The sequence below is a fragment of the Bombina bombina genome, chromosome 2 (assembly GCF_027579735.1).
Source record: "Bombina bombina isolate aBomBom1 chromosome 2, aBomBom1.pri, whole genome shotgun sequence".
Classification (NCBI taxonomy): domain Eukaryota; kingdom Metazoa; phylum Chordata; class Amphibia; order Anura; family Bombinatoridae; genus Bombina; species Bombina bombina.
Window position 1 is genome coordinate 76,263,295 of NC_069500.1, and position 22,025 is coordinate 76,285,319.

The following is a 22,025-nucleotide window of genomic DNA, read 5'->3' on the forward strand; positions in this document are numbered from 1 at the left end:
TAATATAAGTACATTACAGTTACTGTTTTTCCTTGTGACTGGTATGACTCTTTATTATTTATAGAACAATGTTTATATCTTTCTGATTATATCCTTGCACTTAAACACACTTTCCTTTTTCCATGTCAAAGTTTTAAGCCAGTACAGTAATTTGCCTTAGCTATTTTATTGCATGCAAATATCATATATTTCTAATGATTAATAAACACCAACATGAATAGTATTACAAATACTGACCAACAAAAATGAAATCTATAATAAGATAATGTCATTTGTAAATGTCTATCTAGGTTTAGGAAAAAACGGAAACAACTGCTGCCCCAACTTAGCAGTACACAAGCAAATGCTTATGCAGCTTCCTGCAACCAATCATGTATGCGCAGGCTTTTCAATCCTTCCGGATAAATTAGTATAGGATGACTAGACGAGGTATCTGAGAAGTTTTGTAAGCCGCAAACTTATAACTGCAGCTTCTTGACTAACAGTTTGCAGGTTTGCAACTCTAAGACTGCACCACATTAATTAATTAGAAAGCTGCAATTTCGTTCCTTTCCAGGTAAGTGACCTCTAATTTGAAAGAGGAAGTTCCCAACTTTGAATCTAGCAAACTTATGGACCCGAATATTTATTTTTCATTAAGATAGTGGCACAGATACAGAGACTTCCCTCATGTATTATTCTTAACCTGTCTCAACAATCTTAACCAGTTAACATATATACCATTTTCACATAAGCCACTTGACAATCAACAAGTCATATTTATTAAAGAAGCAGACCTCTTTATATTGATTAGTAGAATTTAAAAAAAAATGACTGAGAAATTTTGATGTCCTTAATTTGTAAGGTTTGGATTAGGGATGGGCGAATGTTTCTAAAAATTTTAAATTTAAAACGAATTTTGATACATTGATTTGTTCAAATCAAATTTCGAATGTTTATATAACATTCTAACATTCTATTTTCGAATATTCGTTTTCCAAATTTTCAAAATTGAAAGTATTTCTAGTCTACAAATGTGTTTAATAAATTTAATATTCGAAATTTGAATGCTACATTCAAATTTGAATGTCACATTTGAATTCAAAATAGTATTTCTAGTCTAATACTGTTTTTTAAATGTAATATTCAAATTTGAATGTAAGATTCAAATTCAAAATAGTATTTCTAGTCTATAACTGTGTTTTAATAAATGTAATATTCGAATTTGAATGCTACATTCAAATTCAAATGTAACATTCAAATTCAAAATAGTATTTCTAGTCTAATACTATGTTTTATATATGTAATATTCTAATTTGAATCTGACATTTTAATTCGAAATACTATTTCTAGTCAATAACTGTGTTTTATAAATGATATATTCGAATTTGAATGTGACATTCGAATTTGAAAATAACATTCGAAAACTGTAAATAACATTCGATAATAGAATTCTGAAGAATATTCATTCTTATAAAAATTATATTATGTAAATCAAATTTCTACAATAACATTTGTTCTAGCATTCAAATTTGAATATAAACACAATTACCCATCCCTAGTTTGGACACAACAATACCAACTACACCTGTTTAGCTCTGAAAATAAAAAAGCATAACATAACAAATGTGCAAACCAAATGCTTATCATTATGCAGGGGAAATCATAAATGTTTACCTTGCATGCCTACGTTAAAAACTGAATAGCATCCAACTATACCCAGGCATAGTCACACTTGTCACCTGTAATAGCTGAAATCCTTCCCTGAGTACCAATTTCTATTTTAAACTACATTCACCTTGACAGTACCTCAGCATGTCTTCCAAATCCAGCTGTTCATTCAAAAGATTAATTATAACAGAATTGCGTTGCCGCCTCTGTTCCCAGTTGTTCGTAAGGAAGAATAAAGCAAAGATTTACTGTCATCATCCAGGCTGGAAATGACTGATTTCTGAAATACAAGGAATCTCATTCTCTATAATTTTACTGGATTGGCACATTTCCCAGGTGAACTGGTCTTGCTTTTAGAAAATACCTGATGTGGGTTCTTGCAGTTCTGACATGATGTACGTTTGCAAAGCAACAGTGGTATCAAGCGTAATACAATAGAAGCCATGAATACATTTCATTTATGTGACAATGGATAAATAGCACTGCAAAGGAACATATTTTAGTGTGTTTACAAGAGACAAGTAATAAAATGCACCGGGGCAAAGAGTTTTCTGCTGGGCTATAAAATTCTCACAATGTCAGGTGATTGCCATGAGCCAGCTAAAATGTACTTCTTTCGTAATACCTAGGGCGACTAATATTTTTGTTCCTCAGGTTTTCTTAGTTGGAGTTTGAGTTTGTTTACTTCAAAAACCATCTATATCTTTTCCCTAAACTTAGTAGAAAAGTAATATTTTTTCAACACAATGAGGATCTGTATGGCAGTATTTTACATATTCCATTGGCACAGGAAATGCAACTTAATTCTTTATTACAGTGATAGGTCTTCAGCATTCATTCACATGATACTCAAAGATATGCAGATTCATCAAAACAGAACACAGCGCCTTTTACTTTATTTCCACTCCACTGAAACGTATAGAATTGAACAACATATAGAGCCATTAGTAATGATATAGATTGTATTAATCTAATTTAATAACTATACATTTCCAAATGTATAATACAATTGGGGGATTATTAGAAAATCTAAAAAAATCTTTTTCCACATTGTCTAAAAGGCTTTCAAAAGCTCAATGAGTTTCTCCCTCAGAAGCAGTTCATTTTGATGAGCTTTGATTACTATGGGTATCGTGAATGCAGAGCTTTCTTACAGAATTACACTTTTTTTTTTATCCCATGTTAGGCCTGTGTACCCCTATTGTGGCTCATTTATTCAAACATTTACTTGGAGCATAGATTTTGACAGAACATATGAATAATATGCTGATCATGTCGACCCATACTTCTTATAAATGTTACCGTTTTTTTATTAGTTCATAGAATAGCATTACTCTTGTGCCAGGCATTCTAGAAGTCTACTAATGTAAGGTTTATTACATTTTATGGCATTAACATTGGCTAAAGTTAATGTTATATGCCCACAGTCAAGAATACCCCTGTCCAAACTGCAGCTATGGCATAAAAGGTATAGCTCAATTTTCCAGCAGTTGAAGGATCGGCCCCAGTATGGGAGCTTGGGTCTCCTGTCACACTTTTATTTAACTCATACTGGTTTCTCACAAAGAAACATTGGACTTCACACACGCTCCCAGAATACTCACCTTTATCACTTGGCTTTTCATCTGTACCAATCTGATTTCTAACTAGCATCGTTCACTCAATGTTGGACCAACTAAAATTTGACAATGGCTTTCTAAGAACCATCTTCTTATGAGTGCTCCTTCTTTAGCTAAAAAATAAAAATAATAATAAAATAAATATATACTGTATATACAGCTTAACAAAACTGCTAATTTAATACTGTGATTTGTGAATGTCATGCTGACTGATTGTTTTCCCATAAGTGGATGAATTTATTAATAAAATGTGTAGCTTCTAATCAACAGATTTTCGTTACCAAGATTAAAGTTTATCATGTTGTATATTTCCTTCCTTCTGTGACAAAAATAATAAGCCACCAATGTGATTAAATGAATGATTTACAACAAACATAAATAAAACTATAAATCAACCTGCTTATTTTTATCCAGCTGATATAAAAGCCTGGAGTATTTATCAGGAATCCAAATTGACTAAAACTGTAATATTTCACAGTCTAATTAGGATCTGCTTTATTTTATCACGTGTCCTTGCTTAAAAAACGTATTGCAGGTGTTTGTTATATAAGGCAGGAATAAAGTCACATGTATTGACAGGTCATCAATAATAAACATATTCAGGACTAACTTTATCAAATATTTATGAATGAGTTACATATTCTCAGTGCCAGGCCAATTTGTATGTCCCTGTTCAATAATTAATACAGTTTGTATTGCATACTTTTGTGGTAATATTCTGAATTATATAAATGTCTTAACAGTTGTCTCATTTTTAATGTTAGAAGGAAAGGCTTATTTTTCTCGAGTAACTACTGTAAAACAAATGTTACTGTAGAAATAGAACAGTGGTGTGCATTAAGCAAAGTGCAGTTTTAGTAAGAAACCTGCCAAGATTAAAGCCTGTTATATATATAAGAAAATACGATATGAAAATGATGCTGCATTAGGTTTTGATATCACAGATTGTGTTACAATTACAAGAATTACCTAAAATGGTGTATAAAAGAAGATAGCATTATTAAATAACTTTTTATAAAGTGTTTAAAATAATAATACAAAAATATACATATATGGATGTATATACATATACTATATATATATATATATATATATATATATATATATATATATGTGTGTGTGTGTGTGTGTATGTATATATATATATATATATATATATATATATATATATATATATATATACAAAGTGAGTAAGGTGCACCCTTATATTAGCAGTTAAAATAGTTTATTTAGCCTTTGGTATCCCCACCCATTCTGAAAGTTTTTGGCCTCCAGGCCAAGCTGTGTCAGTAGAAGAAATTGCACTCCCAGTGGGTTATAGAAGAGATAAGGTAATAAAATGTTAATTTTCCATTGTTCTCTCCAAGTATTAGTGATTGGTTTAAGGACAGATATAAGATAAAGAATCAGTTATATTTACACAATGTGAAAAGGTAATGAGATCTGATTATACCTACAAGCTCAACCCATTTTGTTAGGTTGTGGCTTCAAAACACAAAATCAGCTATTTCATATATACAAATAAGCCTCAAAAAAGCACACCTCATACATTTTATACTCTGCATCTGGTAAAAAAAGTTATTGGAAACACATTAAGGGAAAACAATTGTATAGTATACTGTCCCTTTAAGTATCAAACAGATTTATTTAGTGACGTTTCGGGGAATGCTCCCCTTCATCAGACCCCAGAGGAGACTGCTGTCTCCTGTTTGCCATATATATATATATATATATATATATATATATATACACAGTGGGGCAAAAAAGTATTTAGTCAGCCACCAATTGTGCAAGTTCTCCCACATAAGAAGATGAGAGAGGCCTGTAATTTTCATCATAGGTATACCTCAACTATGAGAGACAAAATATGGAAACAAATCCAGACAATTACATTGTCTGATTTGGAAAGAATTTATTTGCATATTATGGTGGAAAATAAGTATTTGGTCACCTACAAACAAGTAAGATTTCTGGCTCTCACAGACCTGTATCTTCTTCTTTAAGAGGCTCCTCTGTCCTCCACTTATTACCTGTATTAATGGCACCTGTTTGAACTTGTTATCAGTATAAAAGACACCTGTCCAAAATCTCAAACAGTCACACTCCAAACTTCACTATGGTGAAGACCAAGGACACCAGAAACAAAATTGTAGACCTGCACCAGGCTGGGAAGACTGAATCTGCAATAGGAAAGCAGCTTGGTGTGAAGAAATCAACTGTGGGAGCAATAATTAGAAAATGGAAGACATTCAAGACCACTGATAATCTCCCTCGATCTGGGGCTCCACGCAAGATCTCACTCCGTGGGGTCAAAATGATCACAAGAACATTGAGCAAACATCCCAGAACCACACAGGGGGTCCTAGTGAATGACCTGCAGAGAGCTGGGACCAACGTAACAAAAGGCTACCATCAGTAATACACTACACCGCCAGGGACTCAGATCCTGCAGTGCCAGACGTGCCCCCCTGCTTAAGCCAGTACATGTCCAGGCCCATCTGAAGTATGCTAGAGAGCATTTGGATGATCCAGAAGTGGATTGGGAGAATGTCATATGGTCAGATGAAACCAAAGTAGAACTGTTTGGTAGAAACACAACTCATCGTGTTTGGAGGAGATAGAATGCTGAGTTGCAACCAAAGAACACCATACCTACTGTGAAGCATGGGGGTGGCAACATCATGCTTTGGGGCTGTTTCTCTGCAAAAGGAACAGGACGACTGATCCGTGTACATGAAAGAATGAATGGGGCCATGTATCGTGAGATTTTGAGTGCAAACCTCCTTCCATCAGCAAGGGCATTGAAGATGAAATGTGACTGGGTCTTTCAGCATGACAATGATCCCAAACACACCGCCTGGGCAACGAAGGAGTGCATTCATAAGAAGCATTTCAAGGTCCTGGAGTGGCCTAGCCAGTATCTAGATCTCAACCTCATAGAAAACCTTTAGAGGGAGTTGAAAGTCTGTGTTGCCCAGCAACAGCCCCAAAACATCACTGCTCTAGAGGAGATCTGCATGCAGGAATTGGCCAACATACCAGCAACAGTGTGTGACTACCTTGTGAAGACTTACAGAAAATGTTTGACCTCTGTCATTGCCAACAAAGGATATATAACAAAGTATTGAGATGAACTTTTGATATTGACCAAATACTTATTTTCCACCATAATTTGCAAATGAATTCTTTCCAAATCAGACAATGTGATTGTCTGGATTTGTTTCCACATTTTGTCTCTCATAGTTGAGGTATACCTATGATGAAAATTACAGGCCTCTCTCATCTTCTTATGTGGGAGAACTTGCACAATTGGTGGCTGACTAAATACTTTTTTGCCCCACTGTATATATATATATATAGTCAATGTACAAAATATGTGACAGCACCACAGTACGAACTGATTCTTTTAAAGGTGAAAAATTCTCTTTATTTTGGATATAACAACCATAAAAAGCGACGTTTCGGACCTACATGGTCCTTATTCATGCATATCCTAAAAAAAGAGAATTTTTCACCTTTAAAAGAAGCAGTTCGTACTGTGGTGCTGTCACATATTTTGTACATGGACTGTATTCATTGGAGTTTTGCCGATACTCCACTGTGACAAGCACACAGGCTGGAAACTATCTACAAATTTATGGTGCTGGACTCCAATGATCTACTTTTATATATATATATATATATATATATATATATATATATATATATATATATATATATATATATATATATATATATATATATATATATATACAATAAAGACATTTCAGGCAAAGGCACTCATCGTTTGAACAAAGATGTCAATTTAATTACATCACATTTGTGGTGTCTCTTCATCAGACCGACAGATGTCTGACAAGCCCTGCTCTCACAGTATTGGTTGGATGAGATCAGGGGGAAGGGTTGCATAAGCATTTGCTTGTTCAATCATACATTTCTGATAGAGGATGCTGCCTTGCTCTCATTAAACATGGATGGACAGGTTCCCTTCTTGGGAACTTTCTCCATCCAAAGTATTGTAAATGGGGCCATCTGTCTTTTATTCTGTACGTTTTTATTTACTGTACAGAAGACAACACTTTCCATTAATTTTTTCTGTATTAAAGTTAAACATTCTGGCCTGTAGTTACCTCAGTCTTCTCCTAAGCTGTTGGGTGAATATTTCATGGACTTACAGACTTATTTGGTTAGATAGAGTGCTTGAAGGGTGCTCACTGTCTTGGGAAGAGTCAACAAAATTAGGCCTAAGTTTCCAAGTGTTTTTTTTAATACAAATTTGTTCGGATTTGCATATAACACATATAAACCTTTTTCTCTTAATGTATAACCTAATAACCCTTACCTTCTCCCCAACAGTCGCCCTTGTGTTTGTTAAGCTTAGTTTATTAGGCATGTAGATTATGAAGTCATTTTCCCTGTAAGTCCTAGTTTCTCAACATGTACAAATATTTGGGTAATAGGCAGAGGGTACTCCAGGACTTGCCTTCTAGTTTTAAAAAGATTAACCTTGGTAAGCAGTCAGAAACCTTAAAGGGACACTATACTATACAATTGTTTATCGCTTAATGTGTTTCCAGTTACTTTTTTAGCAGCTGCAGAGAATAAAATGTATGAGATTTGCTTTTTTTAAGGATTATTTGTGTATATGAATTAGCTGATTTTGTGTTTTGAAGCCACAACCTAATAAAATTGGTTGAGCTTGTTGGTATTATCAGAGCTCATTACTTTATCACATTATGTACATATACCTGCTTCTTTATCTTATATCTGTCCATAAACCAATCACCAATACTTGGAGGGAACAATGGAACATTAACATTTTATTACCTTATCTCTTCTAAAACCCACTGGGAGTGTAATTTCTACTACTGGCTGTGTTAACACAGCTTGGCCTTTAGGCCAAAAACTTTTAGGATGGGTGGGGATACCACAGGCTAAATGAATTATTTAAAATGCTAATATAGGGCTAATGGAAATACTTGTAAGCAATTTAATACACTCTGGCAGGTAAAGTGGATCATTGGGAACAAATTAAAGGGGAGAACATTTTGAGTAAACTGTCCCTTTAAGTAATAAATACATAAATGCAGATAGTGATAAGTGTCAGATAAAGTGTTCCATTGCAATAATAAAAGCAACACTGCGAAAGGTGACAGCTAAAGTGCCATATTGGAGTATTACATACAAAGCAATGCATGATAAAATGTGCCAGCTAAAATGTATCATACCAGAACATTAATGCAAAAGTATGCCAAGAAATTATCCAGTTAACAGTGCCAACTGAAAGTGTGTCAAGTAAAGTGTGCTACAGTGAAATTAACCAGCTAAATGGTATGTGGAATAATATCCAGACAGGTGGTAGCATTAATAGTATTTCCATGCTGTTATTTATATCTTTTTTTTTTTAAGGGGAGATCTATTTATTTGTGCTCCCGGAATAAAGGATGATTAAAATAAATATTTTTGAATTCAGAAAAAAATATCTTAAGCCCATAATTCTCTCATAATTCATAGTCTTAAATTAATTTAAAAAATATGACGTGCAGTGGTCTCATTTTTGTTTAATTTTTTTTTTCTTTATTTTCTTAATAAATATTTTTTGTGTTAGTAGTTCTGAAAAGATTACACTGTTGTACGTCACATTTTTTGAAGGTTACTTTAAATAGTAACATGTGTACAGGACTCCCTTGGTAATTCAAATAAATGGAGTTTTTTCCATCTTATATGTGATTATATATTATTAAAGGAACTATCTGCAAAACTTGGTGGAGGGGGGTCAAGGCCAGCAATTTAATATTGCACAAGCAAACACAAACCTGCAACCAATTGTTTGAAATCAAGAGTTGACCATCATTCTGAGTTAGGTTCACCTGGCATCTGCAACCTCAAAGATTGCGGACACATTGAAAAGACCCTGAAGATGCTTACATATCTTTCATAAATGAGAGCCTATATATTTAAAGTAATAACAGATATGTTTGTTCTTCCAAAGAGCATTTATTATTATTAAAACAACAAGCTGAAGTTGGCATATTTCTTTTATAAGCATACTAGTCCTAAAGCCCATGTACACGGGCCATTTTTTGCAGCACAGCGGTCCCACCCCTTGCTCTCCCTCTCCCCTTCTCTTTTGCTCTCTCCTTTTCCCGCCCTCTCTTTTGCTCTCTCTCTCCCCCTCTCTTTTGCTATCTCTCTCTCGCCCCCTCTCTTTTGCTCTCTCTCTCACCCCTCTCTTTTGCTCTCTCTCTTCCCCCTCTCTTTTGCTCTATCTCTTCTCCCTCTCTCTTTTTTCTCTCTCACTCTCCTCTACTTTTTTGCTCTCTCTCTCCCCCTTTCTTTTGCGCTCCCTCTCCCACTCTTTTGCTCTCTCCCCCTTCTCTTTTGCTCTCTCTCCCCTCTATTTTGCGCTCTCTCTCTCCCCCTCTCTTTTGCACTTTCTTTCCCTCCCCTTCTCTTTTGTGCTCTCTCTCTCCCCTTTTTTTTTGCTCTCTCTCCCCCTCTCTTTTTTTGCTCTCTCGCTCTTCTCACCTTTTTTGCTCTCTCTCTCTCCCCCCTCTCTTTTGCGCTCCCTCTCCCCCTCTCTTTTTCTCTTTTCCCCCCTTCTTTTTTGCTCTCTCTTCCCCTCTCTTTTGCTCTCTCTCTCTCTCCCTCCTCTCTTTTGCTCTCTTTCTCCCCCCTCTCTTTTGCGCTCTCTCCCCCTCTCTTTTGCTCTCTCTCTCTCCCCCTCTCTTTTGCTCTCTCTCCCCCCTCTCTTTTGCACTCTCTCTCCCTTCCCCCTTCTTTTGCGCTCTCTCTTCCCCTATCTTTTGCTCTCTCTCTCCCCCCTCAGTTTTGTGCTCTCTCTCCCCCTATCTTTTGCGCTCTCTCTCTCCCCCTATCTTTTGCTCTCTCTCCCCCTTCTCTTTTGCTCTCTTCCCCCCTCCTTTTTTGTGCTCTCTCTCTCCCCCTCTCTTTTGCTCTCTCTCTCCCCCTCTCTTTTGCTCTCTCTCTCCCCCTCTCTTTTGTACTCTCTCTTCCCCTATCTTTTGCACTCTCTCTCTCTACCCCCTCTCTTTTGCTATCTCTCTATCCATCCCCCTCTCTTTTGCGCTCTCCCCCTCTCTTTTGCGCTATCACTCCCCCTCTCTTTGGCTCTCTCTCTCCCCCCTCTCTTTTGCTCTCTCTCTCCTCCCACTCTTTTGCTCTATCACTTCTCCCTTTCTTTCTCTCTCTCTCTCTTTCTCTCTCTCTCTCTCTCTCGATCTCCTCTTCTTTTTTGCTCTCTCTCTCCCCCCTCTCTTTTGCAATCCCTCTCCCCCTCTTTTGCTCTCTCTCTCCCCCTTCTCTTTTGCTCTCTCTCACCTTTCTTTTGCACTCTCTCTTTCCCCCTCTCTTTTGCTCTCTCTTTCCCTCCCCCTCTCTTTTGCTCTCTCTCTCTTTCCCCTCTCCTTTGCGCTCCCTCTCCCCTCTCTTTGTCTTTCTCTCTCCCCCCTTCTTTTTTTGCTCTCTCTCCCCCTCTCTTTTGCTCTCTCTCTCCCTCCTCTCTTTTGCTCTCTTTCTCCCCCCTCTCTTTTTTGCACTCTCTCCCCCTCACTTTTGTGCTCTCTTTCTCCCCCTCTCTTTTGCGCTCTCTCTCCCCCCTCTCTTTTGGGCTCTCTCTCTCCCCCTCTCTGTTGCTCTCTCTCTCCCTTCCCCCTTCTTTTGCGCTCTCTCTCTCCCCCTCTCTTTTGCTCTCTCTCCCCCCTCTCTTCTGCACTCTCTCTCCCCCTATCTTTTGCGCTCTCTCTCTCTCCCCTCTCTTTTGCTCTCTCTCCCTCTCTCCCCCTCTCTTTTGCACTCTCTCTTCCCCTTTCTTTTGCGCTCTCTCTCTCCCCCCTCACTTTTGCTCTCTCTCTATCCATCCCCCTCTCTTTTGCGCTCTCTCTCCCCCTCTCTTTTGCGCTATCGCTCCCCCTCTCTTTTGTTCTCTCTCCCCTCTCTTTTGCTCTCTCTCTCCCCCTCTCTTTTGCTCTATCTTTTCTCCCTCTCTTTTTTTCTCTCTCGCTCTCCTCTTCTTTTTTGCTCTCTCTCTCCCCCTCTCTTTTGCGCTCCCTCTCCCCCTCTTCTGCTCTCTCTCTCCCCCTTTCTCTTTTGCTCTCTCTCCCCTCTCTTTTGCACTCTCTCTCTCTCCCCCTCTCTTTTACTCTCTCGTTCCCTCCCTCTCTCTTTTGCGCTCTCTCTCTCCCCTTTTTTTTGCTCTCTATCCCCCCTCTCTTTTTTTGCTCTCTCGCTCTCCTCCAGTTTTTTCCTCTCTCTCCCCCTCTCTTTTTGCTCTCTCTCCCCCTCTATTTTTCTCTCTCTCCCCCTCTATTTTGCTCTCTCTCTCCCTCCTCTCTTTTGCTCCCTTTCTCCCCCCTCTCTTTTGTGCTCTCTCTAACCCCTTCTCTTTTGCTCTTTCTCTCCCCCTCTCTTTTATGCTCTCTCTCTCTCCCTCTCTTTTGCTCTCTCTCTCCCCCCTCTCTTTTGCACTCTCTCTTCCCCTTTCTTTTGCACTCTCTTTCTCACCCCCCTCTTCTGCTATCTCTACCCCCTCTCTTTTGCTCTCTCTCCCCCCTCTTTTGCTCTTTCTTCCCCATCTTTTGTGCTCTCTAGGCCACACTCCAGCCTGGTCACGCCCCATCACGGATGCTCCCGTCGGCCACGCCCCATCACACACGCTCCCGTCCGGCCATGCCCCATCACGGCACGCCTGTCCGCTCACGTCCCCATCACGGCACGCCCACCCGGCCACACCCCCCATCACGGCCGCTACCGACCACTATCTCTGCTGCTCAAGGACAGGTATGTTTGTCCTTGCGCAGTCTCTATTGTGCATAACAGCTTCGGACAAACATACTTGGCCTTTTATTATATAGGATTAGTATCACAACAATAAATGTCATCTGATAATAAATAGGCTTCCTCAGAAAATCTACACAGTCCTGTTCAGCAACTGTTTTCATGATAATTTTTAAAACTGAAACAGACAGCATATTATTTTCACTTTGTAAGAGTTTGTATTTCACTTTCGGAAAATTTAACATCCATTTTCTTAATGATATTTTTATATTGGCAATAAGAGTCCAATAAATGAAAAATATATTTACCTTACAAATTTATAAACTAAATTTCTCTGTCATAAACAAGTTGAAAAACTATAAAGAAACATTAAAAATAAGAAATAAAACATTTGGAGTAATACAATTAAAAATAAATTTTACAATCTAAATATTAAAGGGATATGAAACCCATATATTTTTTTCTTTCATGATTCGGATAGAGCATGCAATTTTAATCAACTTTCTAATTTACTCACTTTATCATTTTTTTTCTCTTTATCTTGGTATCTTTATTTGAAATGCAGGAATGTAAAGCTTAGGAATTTGCTCCTTTTTGGTTTAGCACCTGAGTAGCGCTGATTGGTTTCATATCCCTTTAAGTTATCATTACTAGAACAATAACTTTTATAGTGTGTGTGATATACTGCTGGTTTGACCACGGGCCTTGTGAACAGAAGTTTGGAGAAATCTGAGTGACCATGAGTCTTTACTCTGTGGGCGCAGGCCATGTGCACATTAAAGGGGCAAGAAACTTAAAATGTTTCTTTCATTATTCAGACAGAGCATGTGATTTTCAGCAACTTTCCAGTTTACTTGTATTATTTAATTTGCATTGTTCTCCTGGTATCCTTAATTGAAAGCATACCTAGGTTAGCTCAGAAACAGCAATGCATTAATAAGAGCTAGCTGCTGATTGGTGGCTGCACATAAATGTCTCTTGTCAATGGTTCACCTGCAATGACAATACTGTAATGGTTTTCATGTGGATCAGTATTGTAACATCAGGACAAATTGTATATTATACAAATACTTCCAGATAGATTATAAATTAGATGCTGTATAATTCAAACTAGACATTGATGTCCTTTTAAATAACCTTTTTAAGCAAAAAAAAACAAAAACTTTTATTTCTATTTTATCTCTTGGCTTCTAAAAAAGACTGTAGCAATGTGTTGCTGTCCTTTCTTGTAATCAATGGGTACATTTTATTAACCCTATACTTTGTCTCAAAGATGTGTGTCATATTCTCCTGCATCAATTCTTAATATCAAGTAATAAGCCATCCAACTCTTGCTACAACCAATCAATAAATTCACTTTTATTCCTCTATAATATAAACATGATTTGCTTTCATTGTGATAAACCATCTGTTACCATGTTTCAGCATGTTGGTTATTTCAGACCGTTATTTATTTATTCATTTTAGTTTGTTTGTTCTAAAGGTTTTTCTTGACCCATCGTATGAATTGTGGCCTTCTGTTTCTCAGTTGATCTTGGATCAGTGGGCAATTATGTGATGCTGCCAAAGATAGCGATAAAAGCATTTATTGGGACAAGAATTTTTCATTAATCCCATAGCCAGGGAAATGACCGTAAAAAGTGTATTATTTTGGATAATCAGTTTTCACAAAGAAATACATTAGACAAATGGCCCTTAGATTTACAGAGCTATTTTAGTTGCATTCAAAAATGTCCATCTTTATTAATCATGAAACAAATAAATATGTGCAGAGAGCATAAAAAAATCACATGAAAATAAAAAAAAGCAATTTGATTTTATTTTATTTTTTTGCTTTGATGCATTCCATGAGTCCTCTAAATATACTATTTACTGTTTGTATTATTGGAATGTTTTTCTTTGTATGGTACTGATGTTCCATAAACAATAGGGGGATTAGATATATTTGTATTTAGGTAATAGATTTAAAGGGAATTCAACTTTTTACGATGCATTGTTCAATTGAAAAATAGGATGTAAATTTGTGAAGGACATGTATGCCAATGATGAAGCCCAATCTTAGATTCTCCTGCTAAATGTGTGACAGTTAGGAGCTTTGTATAAATGGTCATGTCAGCCAAGATGATTATCAAGTTTTGGGGCTTCATATAACCTACTTGTGAAAAGCTGTGTGTCTACTAGGTTCACAATAAAACACAGAATCGCCTAATTTCAGAGCTTTGTATTTGATGTTATACATACAAATGTGTTTTCATTAAGTGTCAATAAAATATTTTAAAAAATGGAATCTTGAAACCCAAGGACCTGAGGTTAATTTAATTGAATGTTTTCTCATTTCAGAATCTGGGTTGCACAGGCAGCAAATCTTCTTGCAGCGGCCGTCAAATTTAGTTGCTGTTGAAGGACAAGAAGCAGTGCTTGAATGTGCTGTTTCTGGATATCCTACACCAACTATCTTGTGGATGCAAGGAGATGAGGTCATCCAAACTAGGTAAGTGATGTCACCATAATGGGAACTATAGCTAAACTGCAGAGAAGCCTAAGTTAATTCTGCAGGATCCTAACCCAGTGCTGGTTCTGGAAAATAACATTTGGGTTTGCAAAATGTTAACATCTCCCAACCACCAAACTCTTGTAGGATTAACACTTGTTAAGATGTCAGCTTTAGGGATGCTGTATAATTATTATTTTTATTATTATTATAAGCCACGCTAGTCCTCTCTCATGGTCACACTATTATTGTTAACAAACATATCATCTAATAAAGGCTATTTCTGATTTGTTGCTAGATATTTATTTATATTTCGGTGTGTTATATACAGTATATTCTTTTTTTTTTTTTTTTTTACTCAGAATTCTCATGTCTCTCACCTTCTGTGGCATTCCATCTCCTTTAAATTGCAAGCTTGAAAACCTCTCTACCTGTAGGCCACTTTGTATTACGGTGCTCATATCACTTATTGTGCTCAAGGACATGACATTTCTCTTCTTATATTTAAGATTATCAATTTAAGTACTTCAGTGGCTTTAATTTGGCATGTGTATTCATTTTGTTAAAGGGACAGTATACACCAATTTTCATATAACTGCATGTAATAGACACTACTATAAAGAATATTATGCACAGATACTGATATAAAAATCCAGTAAAAACGTTTAAAAACTTACTTTGAAGCTGCAAGCTTAGCTTTATTGAAAAGGTAGCTGTAAAGCCCACTGCAAGTGGGAAATAACAGACATTCCCCCCTCCCCCTTCCTCTGCATATGAAAATACTCTTTACACAAACAGAAGCAAGCTGGAGGAGGAATACATCAGTATTCTCCTAAAACTTTGGGGCTTGGTTAGGAGTTTGAAAATCAGATCAATATTATTTAAAAATAAGCAAAACTATACAAAAAACTTTATGGGCTATATAAATAGATAATCTACAAAACATTTATGCAAAGAAAAATGAGTGTATAATGTCTCTCTAATGATTTTGCATTCATTCAACAAATTTCCGAACAAATGCACCGACTAAATTTAAAGAAAACAAATTAATACTAACAAAATTTGTCAGTATTCATAAGTTTTCTTTTAAATTACCTGTAGGGGTTTAAATACTTACCACTAGCGCGCTGGAGCGTTAGAGCCCTGCATTGTGCTAATAGTAGAAGGTCCTTTAGAAGGGTCAGTATTAGCGTGGTGACCGCTGCTTGATAAATCACGGCGAGCAAGTTCTTGTGAGAACTTGCTGCCGTAGGGCTGCCGTAGGGGCTTGATAAATCTAGCCCTCAATGTTCCACAAACATTCAGTATTCAATACCTAATAGTGCAGTAGACAAGTATTTGGGGAAACAAATTTTGCAGACTATTCATTTCGAAAGGATCGGACAAACTGAATTTTTTAACGCTGCACTTTCTAAACTCTAGTTTTAATGTATCTTATAAATTGACCTACCCCTTTTGTACTTGTTAGCATATGTATTAGAATGTATTGAACTTTCTATAGCGCTGCAGAAATTATTGGTGCTTTAAACGTAACCGTTAATAATAATAATAATAATAATAATAATATTTATGTTTTTTTACCTTTTAAAGCTAATTTAGAGGAAACAAATTCCTAGTTTATATCCCTTTTCTTTAAATTAGTTTGTGCATTAATTTGGATATTCATATTTTCATCACTAATATACATTTATGCATTTACGACAAACAAATGCACGTCTTTTAGTCATTAATGCTAAGAAATTAGAGCATATCATTTTTAATTTTGAATATCCCCTTAATATTTCAGGCCCAATAAGATCTATAAAGGCATTTATTCTAGCCCTGGGAGTATAGAAATGGCACAAGCTGTGTTTTTTCCGACTCATTATTCACTGGTTCATATTTCTTTTCTTTTTTTATTATGTTTAAGGACACGGAAATATTCTTTGCTGGGAGGCAGTAATCTGCTTATTTCTAATGTAACGGCTGATGATTCTGGGACTTACACGTGTTTAGTTACTTATAAAAATGAGAACATCAGTGCTTCCGCAGAGCTCAGCATCATGGGTAAGTGCATTGGATATATCAAGGCTAATTTATGATACCTATTAATTAGCATTTAAAAGATACTTAATGTTTACACATGGTTTGCTGCAAAATAGTTGTGGATTATTTTTCTTACTCTTACATAGATATATTTATTCCTTGTCCTTAATCACATAAATATTGTTCAATTGCAGTTCTCTAAATGATTACACTGAGAGCTTTGGTAATTGTTAACTGGAGCTTATATAAAAGAGTGTTTACAAGTTACGCATGTAAAGTAGTGGTTCCTTTCATTGTTTAAAAGTTCCACTGATTCATTTTTGCTTCCCTGATATATCAGCCTTTGTATTATAAGAACCAAAATGAAGTTACCTGGTATATTTATATACTGGGTATATGAATGATAATGGTGTCCTATTTATTTTATTTATGTGTACACATATATTGTTTGACTATAAATAAGTTTGTGCAGATGAGATCAAGGTCAGGCATTATGATTTTATGGTTATCCATTCCATTTATTAAAGGGACACTTTACTCAAAATGGAATCACCCATAAATAAAGTATGCATAGTATAAAGAATGTATTTTCTATTATTTTTTTTGTGCAAATTTTCCGTTTTTTCTCAATACCTCTAGAGCATTGGTTTTCAAACCTGTCTCAGGCCTCCCTAACAGGCCACATTTTGAGGATATCTGAACTAGAGCACAGGTGAAACAATCAGCTGATTAGTAAACATGGTTATTTTACCTCCTCTCATCCAAGGTAATCCTGATAACCTGGCCTGTTGGGGAAGCTTGAGGACAGGTTTAAAAACCAGTGTTCTAGAAAAGCTGTGTCCCCTGCAGATATCAGAATTCTTAAACATCAAAATAAGTCACAGACTTCCCAAGTCGTATTAATACTGCATAACAAAATTGATTCCAGCCACCATATACTTTTTCTTAAAAGATCTTTATTCTCTCATATGTGGGTCCAAAGAAAGTATAACATTTCAGACCAACAATAGGCCCTTTGTCATGTACATATATATGACTAAGGGCCTATTGGTGGCCTGAAACATTGTACTTTCTGTGGACCCACATATGAGAGTATAAAGGTCTTTTTTTAAAAAAAAGTATATGATGGCTGAAATCAATTTTGGTATGCTTTATCAGAATTCTTACCCTGCAGCTATGGATGGGCAAATGGTTTGCAACCTTCGAAAAATGAAACAAATTTTAACAAATGCATTCATTTGTTCTGAATTTTGAATGTTTGTACAACATTCTAACATTCGTTAAATGTAATAGTTTTTCTAATGCTTTTTTTAAATGAAATATTAGATTCACATTTTTCTAATAATTCGATTCAAATTATGCAATATTCGAATTTGAAACATTTGAATCAATATATTTTTAATAGTATTTCTAATGCTTTCTTTAAATGTAATATTTCAATTATGCAATATTCAAAATAGAAACATTTGAATTGATATATTTATATCTATTATTGATCAATTTACTAAATTCCCTACCACATGAACTATTGAACTTCTGAATAGTATATGTTAAATCGAATGTTACATTCAAAATTTCGAATGTAGATAATCGACTTTATTATGAACATTCGAAAACCGGAAATAACATTTGATTACCGAATTTTAATTGATTTTCATTCTTATCAACATTCGATTGTCCAAAAAGAAATGTCCATAGGACTATTCGTTCTACCAATCAAATTACATTTTCAGCATTTTCGCCCATCCCTACTTGTGGCATTTCACACAATGGGGCCAATTTATCATCGGTCTGTCCGACATGATCTGCTCGGCAGATCAAGTCCGATAGACATTGATGAATGCCGACAGCGTATCATTGCACAAGCAATGTCCTGGATTACAGAACAAAACTAATTATGATAACAAACATATTAATTTTTTTATGTTGATTTGTTACAGTGCAGTGCTTAGTTTTCTGGTATATGCTATGCATCTAAATAAAATGTCATCAATGCCCTGTTAAAGAAAAACACTTTAAGATTATACTATCAAATATTTTATTTGCATGTAGTTAAAAAAAATAGTAGTGCACTTTATTTATTTTGTGTCCTTTTCCTGCCTTCCACACATTGGTTGCACACTCATTGCACCATTTATTGATTTATGGACACTAAGGTCTCCATTTAACATGTGCTAGACGGGCAAGGTTCTCTATCATGACTCTAATCTGTACGGCCTCGACACTGCTTGTGCAATACCACCCCTGCTTGTGTGCATCAAGTCGCAGGGGAGAAGGGGCTGTAAATCATCCAGATCGGATCAAAGTGATTGAAATCCGACACAATTTAGATGCTTAAAGAGATATTAAACTCCAAAATTTTCTTTTGTGACTCATATAGAGCATATAATTAAAAAAAAAAAGTTTCTAATTTACGTCTATTATCAAATTTGCTTATTGTATTCTTTGTTGAAGAGATACCTAAGTAGGCATCTGGAGCACCCACTACAAGGCAGGAAATAATGTTGTTTAAAATTGCACAGCTAGTGTGATTTAAAAAACAACAAACATCAGCATTTTGTTCTTTTGCAATTTTTTGTTTTGAATATTACATTCTATCAACCATTTATTTTATTTTTTAGTGTTTTATGCAAAATGTTTCAATTATATAAGGAAAATTGGGAAAGTAAATATGTCATTTCTGTATATAAGTGTCAATTTACCACTGTACTTTCACTAGGAAACAGCATATTATCATTATTCATTGTTAGTAATTATGGGACAAAGATTTGTACATTTTTCAATCCTTAAAGGGACAGTCTAGTCAAAATTAAACTTTCATTATTCAGATAGGACGTCATTTTAATCAACTTTCCAATTTACTTTTAACATCAAATTTGCTTTTTTTCTCTTGGTATTCTTAGTTTAAACTAAACATAGGTAGGCTCATATACTAACTATATAATAACTAAGCCTTTGAGGGCTGCCTCTTATCACAGGCTTTTTAAATCTCTTTTCAACACAAAGAGACAAAGTACACATGGGCCATATAGATAACTCTGTGTTCAGGCACAGGGGGTTATTTAAGATTTAGCACAAAACAATAGATAATAAACAGTCACAGTCATGTGATCAGGGGGCTGGAAGAAGGTTCCTAGATACAAGGTAATCACAGAGGTAAAAAGTATATTAATATAACTGTGTTGGTTGTGCAAAACTGGGGAATGGGTAATAAAGGGATTATCTATATTTTAAAACAATAACAATTCTATTGTAGACTGTTCCTTTAAACTCTAATTTTGTATATAAACAAGGTAAAGAGTTATTGAATTCCATGGAACACACCTGTGTGTGTTAGGCTGTAAAACTTTGAGTATTGATTTTCGACAGTCTTGGTTTGAAAGTTCCAATCCCCTTTAGTTTTCTATAAAGCAAGTAATACCCAGTGTAGAATATTATAAGGAATAGACAGGAAAAGATTAAATGATTTATAGGACTGAAGTGAGCTTGTTTAGGATTTTTAATGCTGACTTTTCTTAGGAATAACTTGTAACAATTACACCTCATGTCATCTGGGCAACTTCTAGAATTGAAGCACAACGTATGCTAACTCAGGAACTTGCAGTGTGAGCGTATTTCAATAAATCAGAAATAGGAGAAATTGTACAGTTTGCACAAACTTTAGCAATATTGAATTGTTTGCTATTGTGCTATATTTTAAAATGTAATCATTTACTTCACTAATTTAGATATCTATAGCAGTGTGAGTTTACAAATTTGCTTAAAGACGTGCAAATCTTTTTGAAACTTTTTCTTGTTAGGTTGATATATTACTCACCTTGTTAATGAATTTAATGTGCTTCTTAGTTACACCTTAGAAACAGGGTTTTTGCATAGAAGCAGATATTCTTATGCTCTACCAAGAGGATTTTGAGTAGGTGTCAGCCAGTGAGTAACTGAAACGTCTGTATTTGAGCATACATTTTCTGTATCAATTTAAAAAGTTGTAACTAAAAAGAACAGTAGACTCCAGATTTTTTATTGTTTAAAAAGATAGATAATCCCTTTATTTCCCATTCCGCAGTTTTGCACAACCAACATAGTTATATTAATACACTTTTTACCTCTTTGATTACCTTGTATCTAAGCCTCTTCAAACTGCCCCCCTATTTCAGTTCTTTTGACAGACTTGCATTTTAGCCAATCAGTGCCCTCTCATAAGTAACTCCACAGGCGTGAGCCCAATGTTATCTATATGACACACAGGAACTAGAGCTGTCTAGCTTTAAAAAAACTGTCAAAATTTCAAAATGTACTGAGATAAGAGGCAGCCTTCAAGGGCTTAGAAATTAGCATGTGAGCCTTCCTAGGTTTAGCTTTCAACAAAGAATACCAAAGTTGTTAAAATTGCATGCCCTGTCTGAATCATGAAAGTTTAATTTTGACTTGACTCTTCCTTTAACCGTTTTCATAAAAAACAAATGCTTTTTGTGTTTAATGATCCTTTGAGGTTTCAATCCCTTAAAAAAGGGCACAAGTTGCTAAAGTGACACTCAACAAATTTAGCTGGGGATCATTGCTATCATGGTATGTATAACAGTAATTGTTAAAACACTAAATACATTTTTATAAGTTTAGTATTGAGATTATGCTCCATCTCCATCTAGCCATGGGTGCCGCCATGTTGAAATCTGTCTTCCACTGCATTCCAGTACTGATGTGTTTGCGCATGTGCAGCAACTCTCTTTTAGATACCTGCAATGTAAAAAGTTCCAAAATGGTGGAATCCATTATTAGACAGAGGTACATTAATTTTATTTCATGTTTAATGTCCCTTTAATAGATCTTACTGATTAAAAAAAAAAAATTTAATATTCCTTTAATGTGCCTTTATTTGTTTGTTTTTTTAAAGGCACAGTGGACACTTATGAGAATTTTTAGAAGATTATTTCTAATATGGGCACATATTCTCATAAAGGTCCACCACAGCTGACCTAGGGTTTTGGGAAGCTGGAGAGTTTGATGAGCCTTGTGAAGTTTGCTAGGCTGGATAGTGAAATTTTCGTATACTCTCTGGGGCCAATTTACGTGGACATGATCATGTCCGCCACACATCGATAAATGCAGACAACATATGCTGTCAGCATTTATCATTGCGCAAGCATTTCTAGTGAAATGCTTGTGCAATGCTCCCCCCCCCAGCACATTCGTAGCCAAACGGCCGCTAGCAGGGGGTGTCAATTAACCCGATCATATCTGATCCGGCAGACGAGTTAAGGAGCAGCGGCCTTACGACCGCTGCTTCTTCAATTTTGCTTGAGGCGGACCTGAAGCGGAGTGGGTCGGAAGCGACATCTGCTGCTTCATAATTCCACCCCTCTGTCTCATTTTATACATTAACGTGTCCCTTTCTGAAATTACACACATTTAAAAAAATTAATAAGGATTGCTCTTAGAGTTCTTAA

The 22,025-nt window shown here is 35.8% G+C and overlaps 1 protein-coding gene across 1 annotated transcript in view; it reads left to right on the top strand.

Annotated features, from left to right (window-relative positions):
- The window catches only part of DCC (DCC netrin 1 receptor), a 980,012-nt gene that overhangs the window by 503,702 nt on the left and 454,285 nt on the right, over positions 1–22,025 (top strand). Inside the window, exons 4-5 of the mRNA XM_053701117.1 lie at positions 14,406–14,556; positions 16,466–16,602. Coding sequence (XP_053557092.1) covers positions 14,406–14,556; positions 16,466–16,602 — 288 coding nt within the window. The remainder of the gene's footprint in view (positions 1–14,405; positions 14,557–16,465; positions 16,603–22,025) is intronic.